Source organism: Glycine max, chromosome 4 (assembly GCF_000004515.6).
Source record: "Glycine max cultivar Williams 82 chromosome 4, Glycine_max_v4.0, whole genome shotgun sequence".
NCBI classification, from domain to species: domain Eukaryota; kingdom Viridiplantae; phylum Streptophyta; class Magnoliopsida; order Fabales; family Fabaceae; genus Glycine; species Glycine max.
In genome coordinates, this window is record NC_016091.4 from 8400767 (window position 1) to 8416809 (window position 16043).

Below are 16043 nucleotides of genomic sequence, written 5' to 3' on the forward strand. Positions count from 1 at the left end.
CGAATAACATAAATAAGCGAAAGAAGGTGTCGTGTGAGCAGAGAGAATATTATTAGCGCCTAGAGACAAAGACGATCAATTCATCACAAGCAAGTTCCCATGACCGGTAACGAGTTTCGCTTCTTCTTGTCCTGCGATATCAGTGTTCCTGTCACCTTCCGCGTCGAGCGCCTTGAAGGCAATTTGCCCCTTCCGAATCCCAAATCACCCGATTTAGGTTTGTTTCCCCCTCTTTTCTAAAATGCTCATTCTTTTTAAGATCCAATTCACCAATTAATTAAACTGGATGATTGCGCAATTCATAATTTCAGTTACTATTTCCTTACAGAAACTAATGCCCCCACAGAGAATAGAACAAAAGAGTTGTTTGTGGAGTGTGCTTTGTACATTGATGGTGCACCGTTTGGCCTTCCAATGAGAACAAGGTTATTTTATTTTTAATTTAATTGAGCTATTTTGCAGTATATACTTCTCACATGACTCGACTTTTTAGTATAAAATTTACCTTGCTAGTTTCAACTGATGTACTGATTACTGAATAAAATAATTATCATGGCTTGAGATTTCTTTTGCTGATTTTTCTCTTTTATAACTACTTTCTTTTGCTTTTTTAAAATTAATTTTCGGATGTTTTCTCTTGATACCTCATATTTGTTACTCAATCAGCTATGCCATAATAATATTACACTGACATTTTATTGTATTTATGGATTTTGATGGTGAAGGTTGGAGTCCTCAGGACCATCATATTGTTGGAATGAGCTCATCACTTTGACAACTAAATATCGAGACTTAACTGCCCAGTCACAACTCACGTTCACTGTAAGTTGCAACTTTAGCTTACAAGCTTATTTATACGTTCTTCAAATAGTGATGGCACAAGACTCGTTCTGTGTCCATCTATTGTAGCAAGAATTGCAATCTGGTTATGTTTTGCCTTGCATAAAATAGAATTGTGTAAATTTTATTAGCTTCTAGCCTTCTACAAAATTTACTTAAAAATTTGTGAAGTGAGTTTTTATATTTTGGTAATATTGTTGTGTAAATAGGTTTGGGATCTTTCGCATGGTGAAGGATTAATTGGAGGAGCCACAATTCTTCTCTTCAACAACAAAAAGCAGCTCAAAACTGGGAAGCAAAAGCTTAGGCTTTGGGCAGGAAAAGAGGCAGATGGAACATTCCCTACTAGTACACCTGGAAAGGTAATTAAAATTTTAAGTGAACTTAGGTTCCATTTTTTGTTCAATTTTATGAATTTTTTCAGTCCTAATAAGCATACTTTGAATTGTCCTCATTAGGTCCCTAGGCATGAACGTGGGGAATTGGAGCGATTAGAAAAGCTTGTGAATAAGTATGAACGAGGTCAAATTCAACGGGTGGACTGGCTGGATCGCCTGACATTTAAAACTATGGAGAGAATCAAGGAACGCGAAAGCTTGAAAAATGGAAGTTCTCATTTGTACCTGGTTGTGGACTTCTGTAGTTTTGAGCATCGAGTTGTTTTTCAGGTATTCTTGCCTCCTAGTTGTGACATTGCCCAAAGGATTAATCTCACAACAATGCCTGGGGGGATATTTAGTCAAATAACAAATATTCTTTAAAATGTTAAAATGATGTACTGGTTTCCCCCTCCCAGTATGTGATATATTCCTGCATCAAATGCTTTTGTATTTCCGATCATCATGTTAAGTTTAACAACTAAGTAAATTCAAATGTACATGGGATTCCTAGAATGTAATCTTGGCCTCTCAGGTTTGCAAGCATCCTACATTTCTAAGACTATTAACATTTCATGCATATACCATATAAGTTATTGAGTTAACTTACCCTGCATACTGGTGTGAAGTTGCCAGTTTACCTTTACGAAGCAACCCCTGAAGTTATTGATGCAGTTTTTTTTTTCTTTTTTAATAATATAATAAATGCTGATACAGATCCTACATGTGCATTAACTCATATTTGTTAGAAAATGTAGGAATCAGGTGCAAATTTCTTGTTTCCATCACCTATAGCCTCCACCAATGATATTGTTGTTGTCTGGGATCCAGAAGTGGGAAAGATAAATCCCTCTGAGCACAAACAGTTAAAGCTGGCCAGGAGTTTGACCCGTGGTGTCATAGACAGAGATCTGAAGCCAAGCTCAAATGAGAGAAAGTAAGCTTAAGCTTTTGTGTCTAAAGATAATTTCCTTGCTATATCTATGATCAGATTAATAGGAATGATTTACCTCTTCAGTACTTGAAATGGTTAATTTGCTCTGTGACATATATAGTCAATGGAGAAGCGAACGCAATTAACATGTTAATGAAGTTTCATTTCCACCAATGAAGAGTGTACACTTTAAAGAAAGGGGATATATATATATATATATATATATATATATATATATATATATATATATTGCTGAATTAAAGAAAGGGGACATTTTCATATCAGAGTTGATGCAACACTTCAAAATACATGTGCACGTATCAAAGTGTATCAATGTCAGTGTCAATGATCATTCTTCTTAGATAGCCACATTTTAATGGCAGGTGGTTCTAAACTAAATGATTTTGTGAAGGAAAAGTTATTAATGTGAAATAATTGAAATAAGGTATTTACTTCTAGGACCATGTTGTCCTTACTTTTTGAAGTGATTTAGACCATTTTCTGTGAGATAAACGAAAGCAAATAAACCATCAAAATATCAGTTGAAGAAATTTTTGGATTGCATTGTTATTTATATTAGCTGCAAAATTTTATCAAGTGTTACTAGTAGCTCTTTTGGCATAAAACTTTTTCTTTTCTTTTTTCTAGTTGGTTTTCTCTTTGGTTCTGTTATGAACAATGTCTCTTCCCTCTATAATAATAATAACAATAATAATATTGTGCTTCTTTATCTTTTTTAAGATATAAATGATTGTTTAACACTTTAACTGTTTTATTTGCTCCTTTATGTCAAGGTCCATTCAGCGAATACTAAAATATCCACCGACAAGGACTTTGAGTGGAGATGAGAGGCAGCTCTTGTGGAAATTTCGATTCTCTTTGATGTCTGAAAAGAGGGCTCTTACAAAGTTCCTGCGTTGTGTTGAATGGAGTGATGTCCAGGTTGGCCTTTATTATCTTGGAAACTAGTAATGGATATTATATATGATTTCAGGTATGCTATAGGTCTGGTACTTAAATGTAAGGAGGTCTTCTCATGAGTCATGACAACCAAAACCTTAATTGTGGCTTTCTCCATACTGCATCAATTCATTCCTGGGGGGAAAAATAAAATTGAAGAATTTTATATTTAGTGAAATTGATTGTGTATTGGCTGATTTTTTTTTTTTTTTTTGTAATCAATTGGAAATCTTAGTGCATCTTTCCTTTAGAGTCAAATTTATTTCCAAAAGGGTATCTAGTGTGAAATTCTGTTCTACAGGTGAAGTTGGGAATATATATATATATATATATATATATATATATATATATTAGAATATTGTAAGAGAGTAGCAGTTATTCAACTGCACTCTTGGGTAGTTTACTCTAGTTAATACTCATTTCTAAAATCTTTCATTTTTTTCAAAATATCTTCATCTTTAGAACTCTGTTAATACACGTTAATGAATTTAATGCGTTGTGCAGCAGACTTTTGGGGTCTCATGTCATTGTCTCTAACTCTATTCAAATATGTAAACTTTTTCTCCCCTATTCACTGAACATGTAATTGAGCCCTAGTTATCTAATGTTGGGTATAATAAAGCATAGATCAAGAATGACCTTAAGTGAAACCATTAAAAAGGAATTTGGTTTAAATGGCCTCTGTAGTGGCTTTTGATGGAACACAATGGTGCCATTTCTTTCAGTAGCAGAACCCCACTAGTTGGATATGGGAAAAAAAAGCTTTGCTTTAGTTTTTTTGTTAATTGATATTTGATTTTTTGTTTCTTGAATAATTATCTTATCTCTATTTTTTTTCTCTTGAATTCTTATTGCTAAAAAAACACGGGTAAAAATTATCATTGTCCAATGCTGTTTTTATCCAGGAAGCAAAACAAGCATTAGAGTTGATGGGCAAGTGGGAAATGATTGATGTTTGTGATGCACTGGAACTTTTGTCGCCTGTTTTTGAAAGTGAAGAGGTAATTTTACAGAGATATTAGTGAAAATTCTACCCAATATTGGTGTAGGTCTTTGGGTTTATATGAATTAGGTTTGCAGTACAATGTAGTGCAATATAGTGCGGAGAACTCTCTACGCATTAATCATATTCGTAATGACCTCGACACGTTAATCACACGAGTAATACTCTTACTGTCAACACACATACTAGTAAGAACTAAGAAAGTATCCCTCTAGTTTTCCTACATATTGCTTGTTAGTTTGAAAAAGAAATAGTAAAAGGAAAATTTATCAGATAGAGAAGTGGAAAATTACCACTAGCAACTAGGGGAGAGAATAATATATCTTCCACAACAGACAGAACTGGATTTAATGAAGAACAAATGAATATAGTAAATCAGCCCAAAATCTGTAGCAAGTGTAGGAGCAAAATGCCATTGCACTCCCAGCCTTACTCTGTTGTTATAGATGTATCACTTAATATCTCAATTATTTTTTTTACTCAATAGGAGAAATTTATACACCTATAGAGAACTATTTACTATACGAGGCCGTTTCTCAACTGCTTCATTCCAGGTCCGTGCTTATGCAGTTAGTGTTCTTGAAAGAGCTGATGATGAAGAACTTCAGTGTTATTTGCTTCAATTGGTTCAAGCTCTTCGGTTTGAGCGTTCTGACAAATCTCGCCTTTCTCATTTCCTTGTCCAGCGTGGTACATGCATGAGAGTTTAAGAGCTATTTCAGGTGCTGTTTCTAGTTATATTTGGCTTTTTGCTGAAAGTAACCTAAATTTTGACAGCATTACGCAATATTGAATTGGCAAGCTTTCTTCGCTGGTATGTGGCTGTTGAACTTTATGATCCTGCATATGCCAAACGATTTTACTGCACTTATGAGATTCTGGAGGAGAATATGATGAAGGTTTGAACTTATATTTCTTAATACCTGAACATTTGCTCAGTAAGTTTTGCTTCTGCGATGCTTATTAATGTGATAAATAATTGTCTCCTTTTTACATTTGAAAAATAGTTTTTCGAGATGTTGTACATTGCTTTATGTTTTCTTTATTTGGCCTAAACCTAATCCATTTCTGCATGGTTCGTAACTGTACTCCTACATTATAAATTCTTTCCATATTTGAAATTTGTCTTCTTCTATGAGTAAGTTGATTTCTTTAATAATTTTTGTTTCCATAATGTACACCTTGAAGAAGCCTAACAGATCTATAATTATTAGACAATGTAATAATTTTATTCTTGAATAAAAAAATTGCAGGTGTAACCTGGCTTATGTAATTATGTATAATGATTTCATTTGTGTGGCATAATTTTTTTTATTCTATATCATGCAACAATTTTTTGATAAAGGAATCTAACTGATGCAAGTCTGCAACATATTAAGTTCATTAATAAATTTAATGTGATAGAAACTAGAAAGCTAGTTGGATTAATTACTTCCGGAACTTGACAATTATGCCCCATTGTCTCAGATAGCAGCTGGTGTTAATGGAGAGGAAGATGGGTTTAAACAGTGGCAGAGTTTGGTACGCCAGACAGAATTGACTGCTCAGTTGTGTTCAATCACTAGAGAAGTAAGGAATGTTCGTGGTAATACACAGAAGAAGATTGAAAAGCTGAGACAACTACTTTCTGGTCTTCTTAGTGAACTTACCTATTTTGATGAGGTAAATATCTCACATGAAGCTGTATCGTAGTTTATTATTTTCATCTTTTACTTTACCCTTTTAGTTAATGATGCATCTTGAAGAAACTATTTATTTCCAATAATTATATCTAGCAAATTCTTAGAAGGTTCTTCAACTGTATGTTTATTGTTGCTTTATTTCACTTGTAGCCAATACGATCACCTTTGGCACCAGGTGTCCTCATTGCTGGAATTGTACCTTCAGAGTCATCAATATTTAAAAGTGCATTGCATCCTTTGCGCCTTTCTTTTAGAACAGCAAATGGTGGAACATGCAAAATCATATTTAAAAAGGGTGACGATCTTCGGCAGGACCAGTTGGTATTCCTACCAATCCTTCTTCTGTCACCCTGTTATGCATGCAAATGAATACCTGTGTACATGTGTGGATTGATGCACCAAAAACCACGTGCCTGTCCATGTGCTCACACACGCACTCATGATGGATATTTAGAAGACGTGAGTTGAATTACATAAATGTTGGCTTTATGTAGGTTGTTCAAATGGTATCACTAATGGATCGATTGCTTAAGTTGGAAAATCTTGATCTGCACCTAACACCATACAAGGTGCTAGCAACTGGACAAGATGAAGGCATGTTGGAATTTATTCCATCTCGCTCATTGGCACAGGTATGGTGATATACTTTTTTTAAAAGTTGTTTCTTGTATTAGCACGTAGTCACTGCTTCTTTTTGTGACTTAAAAGAGTTGAGAGAATTAGGGAGAGAAGAGGAGATTGAGAAAATCAATATTATTCAACCCAACTGTAACTGATTACAAAGATGAGTATATAGTTGGATAACTGCCAACTAACCTAACTGTCAACCAACCTAAGCTAGTTGACAGCTGTTACAAAGCTGTTAGGCACTAACTGACTAAATTATCAACAACTGATAACAGCTAACTACTAACTACAGTAGTTAGAATATCAGTTAACTGACAGAAACAAAAAGAAACACTGCGAGTAATGTATTCTCTCTTATACTCCCCCACAAGCTCATGAGGGGTTGGAAGAATGTCTTTCAACTACTCTGAGCTTGGGTTGGACCTGAATGAAAGAAATGAAGGAGATAGAGCCTTGGTCAGAATATCAGCCAGTTGATCCATGGCAGGAACATGAACAACATTGAGTTGTTTGGTGAGAACTTTCTCTCTGACAAAAAATAGATCCAGCTCCATATGCTTGGCTCTTGAGTGAAGGACAGGATTATGAGCTAATGAAACAGTGCTGGTGTTGTCACACAGAATAATAGGAGTAGTGTAAGCTACTTGGAGTTCAGAAAGAAGAGATTGAATGCAAGTAACTTCTGCTGCAATAAGAGCCATGCTTCTATATTCTGCCTCAGTACTAGACCTTGCAACAACTGATTGCTTCTTAGACCACCAAGAGATGAGTTCAGGTCCAAGAAAAATAGCAGCTCCAGAAGTAGACCTCCTATCATCAGGATCAGAGACCCAATCTGCATCATAATAGGCATGAAGAGGAAAGGGATGCCTAAGAGAAGCAGACTGAAAGTGTAGACCCCAAGAAACAGTACTGATGAGATACCTTAGAATCCTTTTCGCAGCCAACCAGTGTTGCTCAGAAGGTTCAGACATGAACTGACAAACCTTGTTGACAGAGAAACTAATCTCTGGTCTTGTAATAGTAGCATACTGCAAAGCACCAAATATGGACCTATGTAAGGTAGGATCAGGAAAGTCTTCAGAACCAAACTTGGTCAATTTACAACCCCCAACCATAGGAGAAGAGATAGGATTTGATTCATCCATTTTAGTCTTGGCCAAGAGATCCCTGATATTACTTTGATTGAGTTAAAATGAGAGAACCATCATTCTGTCTTTGAACTTCAATACCCAAAAGGTAGTCCAAGTCACCAAGATCTTTGAGGGAGAAAACAGAATTCAGTTTTGAAACAAGAGAATGAATCAAAGTGTTGTTACCGTGATAATGATATCATCTACATAAACTAAGATGTAGACAACAGACTGATTCTCAGAAAAAACAAAGAGAGAAGGATCACATTTGCTTGAAGAAAGCTTGAAGCTGAGAAGAGTAGCTTTTAGTTTGTCAAACCAGGCTCTAGGAGCCTGCTTTAGGTCATAAATAGCTTTATGTAGTCTGCATACTCGAGTCTTATTGGAAGAGACAAATCCAGGAGGTTTAGTCATGTAAACCTCTTCCTCAAGAATGCCATTAAGAAAAGCAATGTTGACATCAAGCTGTTGAAGGGGACAGTTGTGAGAAATAGCTAGAGAAAGAATCAACCTAACAGTCACAGGTTTGATTACAGGAGGAAAGGTCTCCTAATAATCAAATCCCAACTGTTGGTGAAAACCCTTAGCAGCAAGCCTAGCTTTATACTTGTTGACTGAGCCATCTGGATTTTCCTTTACTCTAAACACCCACTTACACCCAATTGCTGTTTTAGTAGGAGGGAGATCAACCAAACTCCAAGTACCATTCCTTATTAAAGCATCATATTCTGATTCCATAGCTGTGTACCAAGAAGGATCAGCAAGAGCAGCTTTGGTTGATTGGGGTTCAAAATGAGCTAGTAAAGATTCCTTATTAAATCTCTCATATGACTGAAGGTTTCTTCTACATTGATATATAGTAAGACTTTAATTTTGACCCATCATGATTTTTTCAATACGATGTTGTAACATATTTACCTTTGTTAACTGACAAAGGCATTGTTAATCTAATGCTTTGGTCTAAGTTTTATGGATTTTGTCTTTACTTTCATAACTGCTTTTACATTGTGAATAATTTGGTATTATCAGTTGAAGGAGTTAAAAATGATTCATTATCTGTAAGCATCATGACATAGTAGAAAATATTAAAAATATCTGGAATTTTGTAGCTTTGTTTTAGCATGTGCACTTATTTATGTATAAGCACAATTTTTGTCCAAGTAAGTTTATGTTTAGTTGCTAATATTTTTGTGAAAGGTTTTTTTATTTTATTTCTTCAGAATTCAGATAGTGTTTTACAAAATTGTTCACAGTAGGAATTGTAATGCCTGTCAGGTTGCTAATTGCTTTATGTGGTTCCTTTGATATTTGCTATAGAAATTTATGAATTGCGTATAAAAGTTGTATACTTATTTTTTGACATTAGTAAACGATCATGTTGGTTGTATTGTAGGATACACAATCTTGCAATTGGTAGACTAATATATAATCTTTTCACCAACAAAAAAGACTTATATATAATTTTTCATGTCTAGATTTTGTCAGAGAATCGTAGCATCATAAGCTATTTGCAAAAGTTTCATCCTGATGACCATGGGCCTTTTGGAATTACAGCCACCTGCCTTGAAACATTTATAAAAAGCTGTGCTGGATACTCTGTTATAACATATATACTTGGTATCGGAGACAGGTGATTGTTGATTTTATTCATTACATGTCATTTTATATCTAATAAATAACTGAGACTGGGTTCACCAGAAACTGCTACATGCTGGCCAGAAAATACAGGTATTGGCCAGTTGCCGGAAAGTGCAGGTCAGGATACTGGGTTGCACGAAGGAGGCAGAGGTTTTAAACCATAATGCTAGTGTTTAAACAGTGGCCACTGGCTGATCTGCCATTATAGTGCGCTATTGACAACCTAGGTTTCTATTGAACAACTCCCCACTCATTCCATCAATTAAAGAATATGAAGGCTAAAAGCAGGAAGAAAGGAGGTTGAAAATAAATGAAGCAGGCTCTCAACCAATTTCTAACCAAAAATCTTAATATTTTGTTATCAAGTGTTGCTGTCTTGCTGACATTGTGTAACTTAACTGTCTTGAAAATTTGAATTTATACTGCATATAACTTACAGACATGGAACTAAACATATAACTCACATGTTGGATTATGTTGAAATACAAACTAACGTGATTTTAGATTAATATTTGCATGTTTGGTTCCATGTTAAAAAAACTATAGATAGTTTGTGTTTTGATAAAAAATAATTATATTAAATTTTACTACTAATTTTAGAATAAAAACATTTAAACATAAATTACTTCACTCAACCAATTTTAACCAAAGTCAATTTTACAAAAATAATTTCATTGAATTTATATTTTGTCCATATTTGGAGTGATTTTGTTTTCTTTGGCAGGCATTTAGACAATCTCCTCCTTAGAAATGATGGAGGTCTTTTCCATGTTGATTTTGGTTTTATTCTTGGCCGAGATCCTAAGCCATTTCCACCACCAATGAAGCTTTGCAAGGAAATGGTTGAGGCTATGGGTGGAGCTGAAAGGTACAGTTCTCATTAGATGATTCACTTTAGATTCAAGACTGTGGTTATGTGATCTGTAGCTTAAATTGTGAAATAGTGATTTGTTTCTTTGTTCCCCATGCAGCCAATATTATACAAGGTTCAAGTCCTATTGTTGTGAAGCATACAACATTCTTCGCAAATCCAGTAACCTAATTTTGAATCTATTTTACCTAATGGCGGGTTCCAATATTCCTGATATAGCTTCTGATCCTGAAAAGGGGATTCTTAAGGTAAGCTCCCTTGTGTTTCAATAAATAGGTGAAAAATGTTCATTTGTTCTTATACCAGGACATTTTCGCTGTGCAGCTTCAGGAAAAGTTTCGGTTGGACTTGGATGATGAAGCCAGTATACATTTCTTCCAGGATCTTATCAATGAGAGTGTGAGTGCATTATTCCCTCAGATGGTTGAGACTATCCATCGTTGGGCTCAATATTGGCGGTAACCCCAATATTTATTGGGTGTTATTACACCAAGTAATTAACCAGGTAATTTCTTATTCTATTTTGAGGAAAAACAGGTAGAACCACCCAATTTGTATTTTGACTGAGATAGTTTTTACCATACGACTATAAGTTTTGATTTCTTTTCTCTTTTTTTTTTAATACAATTTTGTGAGCACGACTTTTAAGCTGTCAAATTAAATCATAACCTAACCACTCGGTCCAAAGCACCTCCCCTTGGCTCTTAAAAATGGAACATCATAGTACCTGCATTTTTCATTCCTTTTGCCGAATCTGCAGCATTTTCTGTCGAACAGAACGATTTTATCTACTGAAAACTTCTGCATGATAGACAAATTGAAATGAAAGTTATTTTTGGTTTCTTTCTCACATTCTCTCTCTTGTTTCCAGCATCTGATGCTGTCTTTTTAGGCTTCTTCGAAGCTTAAAACGTATGTGGTTTTATCTTCTCTTGGAACTCCACACTCAGATCCCACTGCAGCTGTATGCGCTTCTAATTTCTGAACTAATTATCCTGAAGGCCACTTAGTGACATTGTCTATGTAAATAAATTAGTTCTCTTTCGCTCTTCTGGTTACGGTTGCTTCAAGACTGCAGCATAACTTAAAAAATCGTATCATACACAAACTAATGGTTGTTTAAGTGAAACCATCCTATTTCATTTTTGTAAATAACTCTTGCCTGGTTATAATCTGTAGTTTGATATATATGTAAAGTAACTTTTAGTTATGATGTTTGGCCACTTTGCTGGGGTAAATTATCAAAACTGTATCTGTAAGAACTGTTGATTTATTTTTATATTAATAATAAATTTTTTATTATTTTAAAATTTAAAATGCAAATAGCTAGTATATTATAGAGAAAATAATATATGCCTTTATAATGTTAAGATTTTTTCTATTATCATTTACTCATAAATTATCATTTATACTTAGTTTGTTGACTTTAATAATAACTATTTTTAAAGTCATAAAAGATTATTTCTAATTAGTTAAATAGTGTAAAAAAAAATTTTGCCCATTAAACTCTAGAAGCTTTGAAAGAATCAATAGCTGGTACTTTTCGTTATTTTAGTAAAAGGAATAAAATAATTCTGATACCCTTGTTTCTATTGTAAAGGCCATTCTGTGATAAAAAAAAAAAAAAAAAATAGTTCTAGGTTTACCTCTGCGTTGAGGCTGCCAAATGCAACAACTTAGAACATTACATCAGTCTAACTTTGCCCTGACGAGTTCATGTTTGGTAGAAGTTTGACCCACCCAAACGGAAAATCGGAGACTCATTAAACTTGATTTTGTTTCATGCAAGTTTATGTCATGTTTGGATGAAATTTAAGAATGAAATAAATAATATCATACTCAAACTGAAGAACGTCTCCCTTGAGGTTAATAGGTTATTGGTGAACCAGTGAGTTATTAATTAAATTGTGTAAATTGCTATATATTTAAAAAATTTAAAAATTATAACTTATATTATACTAAAAAATTATTAAAAAAAATAACCATATTCTACTTTAAAATTCCAATATATATATATATATATATATATATATATATATATATATATATATATATATATATTAATATTGACAGTAAGAATATACGTGAATGTAGAAGGTTTTCTTTTTAAAAAAGTACAAAACAAGTAAAATATATTTTTTATTAAATTTTTTTTAAAGTTTAATATTCAGAAATAAAAGAATTCGTATAATCAATAGTACAGCCATATTTTTTTGTTTTATAGTCACGTAATTACAAGGTAAAAAAATTACGTGATTAGCGAACCTTATGAAACAGAAGAGTCCAAATAAATAATAAATAAAAGGTTTATTTTTCCTATATTCAAAAAATTTCTTCTACATCAACATATTTTAAAAAATTTCAATTTTATCTTTTTTATTTCTTCTTCGTTCTTTCCATTTCTCTTTTCTTCGTATAGTCTACGGATTGACACTCTGTAAGGCATTGTTCATTTGGAATTTTTGGCGCGTCCATTGGTCTCCTCCTTCTCCACAAAGCTGGTGTTGATATTGTTTGTGGTGTGTTTGTTGTTCGCAGATCCTCCCTAGTTTCTCCTCTGACAGTTCCTTGTTGTCCTCCACGAGTTTCCTCTCCTCTGCCGTCGTGAATAGCACTGCATCGTCATCGGTAAGTTTTTTTTTTTTTGCCTTCGTTTACTCCATACAAATTGTCAATTCGTATGGTTTATACCGATTTCTAATCCGTATGGTTCATAGAGATTGACAATTTGTAAGGTCCATATGGATTGTCAATCCATATGAACATTACGGATTGTCAATCCGTATACGTTCAATACACAGAAGAAAAAAAATGCAAACAGCAAAACTTACTGTGGTGATAGCAGAACGAAGGCGGACACCAATGACGAGCACACATTGATTGATGAAGATGAACCACAGATTGAAGAGAAGAAGATGAGAGAATTTGAGAGGATTAATGAAAAATATGTGAATGAATGGTGTAGACACACGAATTCCCAATCCGTATTTCACATTTAAACATCAATGAAGGAGGGGCAAAATTGGTTTTTCACTCAAAATGTTGAGTGTAGAAGAAATGGTGTTGGGTGCAAGAAGAAAATCCCTAAATAAAATAAGCTAGGCTGCCTTTTGTAGGCTGCCCTGAGGTCATGAAATGACCCATTTGGTTGTGAATATCAAAAGGGTTTTTCTTCCTGCACCCAACATAATTTCTTCTACACCTAACATAATTATTAAAATGTCAACCTTACCCCTGTTTACTTCTTATTCTTCTTTCATACATTGTTTGTTTTCTTCATACACCATTCATTTCCGTTTTCTTTTGGCCGAACTCCTTCTTTCGTGTTGTGGTTGGTTTGGTCGAGGTGCATTGTTGCAATGGTTCGTTCGCAGTTGGTGGTTGTTGTCATGGTGGGTGTTGCGATGCAACAGTAGAGGAGGTTAGTTTTTTTTCATATGCAACTTTGATATGTGCCATACGGATTGGTAATCCGTAAGAAACATACAAATTTGCAATCCATATGAATGATTGACAATATGTAAGGTTCATGTGCATTGACAATCCGTAAGAATCATACGAATTACAAATCCGTAAGGTTCATACAAATTTGTAATTTGTATAACTTTAAAAAAAATTAAAAAATTAAATAAATTTTTTAATGTTTTTGTATTATTTAGTTATATTTTTTAACATAATTCTATAAATACATTAAATAGTTTATTCATGTGTATAAAATATGAAAATTTAGATATAATTTATTATATATATGCTTATCAATTTCAATGTAATATATTAGTATATGCACTAAAAAAATAATAAAATTGTGTCATAGTATATGTTAAAAACCATATTTATTGATATATCTACATACTTATCTAGTGTAGAAGATTTTAAAATAAATTTCAACATTGAAGTTTTTAAAAATAATTATATTTATTTATAAATAATTAGAATTAGTTATAAGTGATAAAATTCATATATTTTATTAAGAGATAAATTATTGTTACATGTATATAGAGGTATGAATTATTATATGTCAATTCGTATACCTATGAAATTTCATTAGTTGTCGTTAGTTCATCATTGTTTTTTTAATATTTTGTTAAGATAGATGAAAATCGATGGATATATGAGAGCATAATGTCGGAATAAGTTAATATGAATGAAGACAATGGAGAGGAACCTGGTGTGTTTGAAAATATTGATTGTTCTGATGCATTTAATACTTCTTGGGTATTGATATGATTTTGTATTTTGTTAAAGTAAGTAAATGAATGTCCTAGGAAGACTAAACATGTATTATTCCTTTTGTAGGTATTTGCTACCCGTGAGGACGTATTGCAATGGGTTCATACTGTTGCGTATGATATTGGTTTTGTGGCTATGATAATAAGGTCAGACACATACAGAAAAGAAAGGAAAAACCTCATTTGTTTTAATTGGTTGTGAGAAAAGTGGAAAATACAAAACATACAAGAAAGATCTAGTATGAACGGTGATTGACAGTCGAAAATGTGGGTGTCCCTTTAAGCAGGGTGCGAAACCAGTGTTGGGAGGTGAAGAGTGGATGATGAAGTTAATATGTGAGACTCATAATCATGCATTGGATAAGTCATTCGTTGGACATCCATATGTTGGTTGACTGACTGAGGATGAAAAGATTATTATTCGTGATATGACAAAGTCAATGGTCAAACCAAAGAATATTATTCTCACTTTGAAGGAGCACAATGCCAACAGTTGCACAATAATGAAGCAACTATACAATGCAAGATATACAACTAATGAAGCTTCTTGAATGCGATCAGTATATTCATTGGCATAGGTTGAAGAATGAAGATGTTGTACGTGATATATTTTGGACACATCCAGATGCAGTGGAATTAAGCAATGTCTGTAATTTGGTATTTCTCATAGATAATACTAACAAAATAAACAAATACAAGCTACCGTTACTTAACCTTATTGGTGTAACACCTACTGGATGACATTTTCAGCTGCATTTGCTTATTTGGAGGGAGAACAATAAATAATGTTGTCTGAGCTCTTGAATAGTTTAGAGATATTTTTTTGAGACGTGATGCAATCTCTTAAGTTATTGTTACTGATAGAGATTCAGCACTGATGAATGCAGTGAAAACTGTTTTCCCTAAGGCAACTAACTTGTTGTGTTGATTTCACATTGATTAGAATGTGAAGACAAAATGTAAAATCCTTGTGGGTCAAAAAAATGCATGAGATTATGTGATGGAAGCATGAGGTAGTCTAGTGGATTGTCTTAGTGAGCTAAAGTATGATGACTCTCTTATAAAGTTTGAAATTGCTTGCTCACCATGATCAATGTTTATTGACTATGTGAAACAAACATGGTTGATTCCCCACAAACAAAGATTTGGTAAACTATAGACGAATAAGATAATACATATAGGAAACACAACAACTAACAAGTATGAAAATTGAAAATGTATATTTGTTTTAATAAGAACACATTAATGTATAAAAATAATTTTTTGTGTTTTTCAAATGCAGGGTTGAGTTTGCACATTAGGCCTTAAAGAGACTACTCTAGAATAGCCTTAGAGACCTATGCATCAGCACCTAGATGATCCTAACGGGCTCGTGAGGCTCCTCATGAACCTCGTCAGCAGCATGATCCATATGGTCAATACCCTCGACAACAGCTGTAGGTGTTCGTTATCTACGTGCTGATGTTGTCGGCCTTTGATGTTGAGGGACTTCTTCCTCATCACTAATAACCTGTTTACCTAAGGTTCTTCCTAAAACGACAAAATTCTTTGATTCTAACCATAATTTACCAATAGTCATATTAATATCAATTAATGTCATCATTTAAATAATGATTCAATTTCATATTTCATAACGAAAATATTTTCATTATATTACTCAAAAACTAACTAACAAAGTAACTAATAAATCTTCTAAAACCCTAATGTATTATTAAATGTAGTATATTTTAACAAATGTAATAAATAAAA

The 16043-nt window shown here is 33.4% G+C and overlaps 1 protein-coding gene across 4 annotated transcripts; it reads left to right on the forward strand.

Annotated features, from left to right (window-relative positions):
* On the forward strand, positions 1-11369 carry LOC547983 (phosphatidylinositol 3-kinase). 4 transcript variants are annotated; one of them, NM_001250026.2, is given in 18 exon segments: positions 39-217; positions 329-425; positions 726-822; positions 1050-1202; positions 1299-1508; positions 1976-2154; positions 2946-3093; positions 4017-4112; positions 4669-4804; positions 4892-5013; positions 5582-5776; positions 5947-6117; positions 6291-6428; positions 9032-9186; positions 9919-10062; positions 10166-10313; positions 10390-10570; positions 10937-11369. In NM_001250026.2, coding segments are annotated over 17 exon segments (2445 nt in total). In that variant the 5' UTR covers positions 39-99; the 3' UTR covers positions 10528-10570; positions 10937-11369.
* The last annotated feature ends 4674 nt before the right edge of the window (positions 11370-16043 follow it).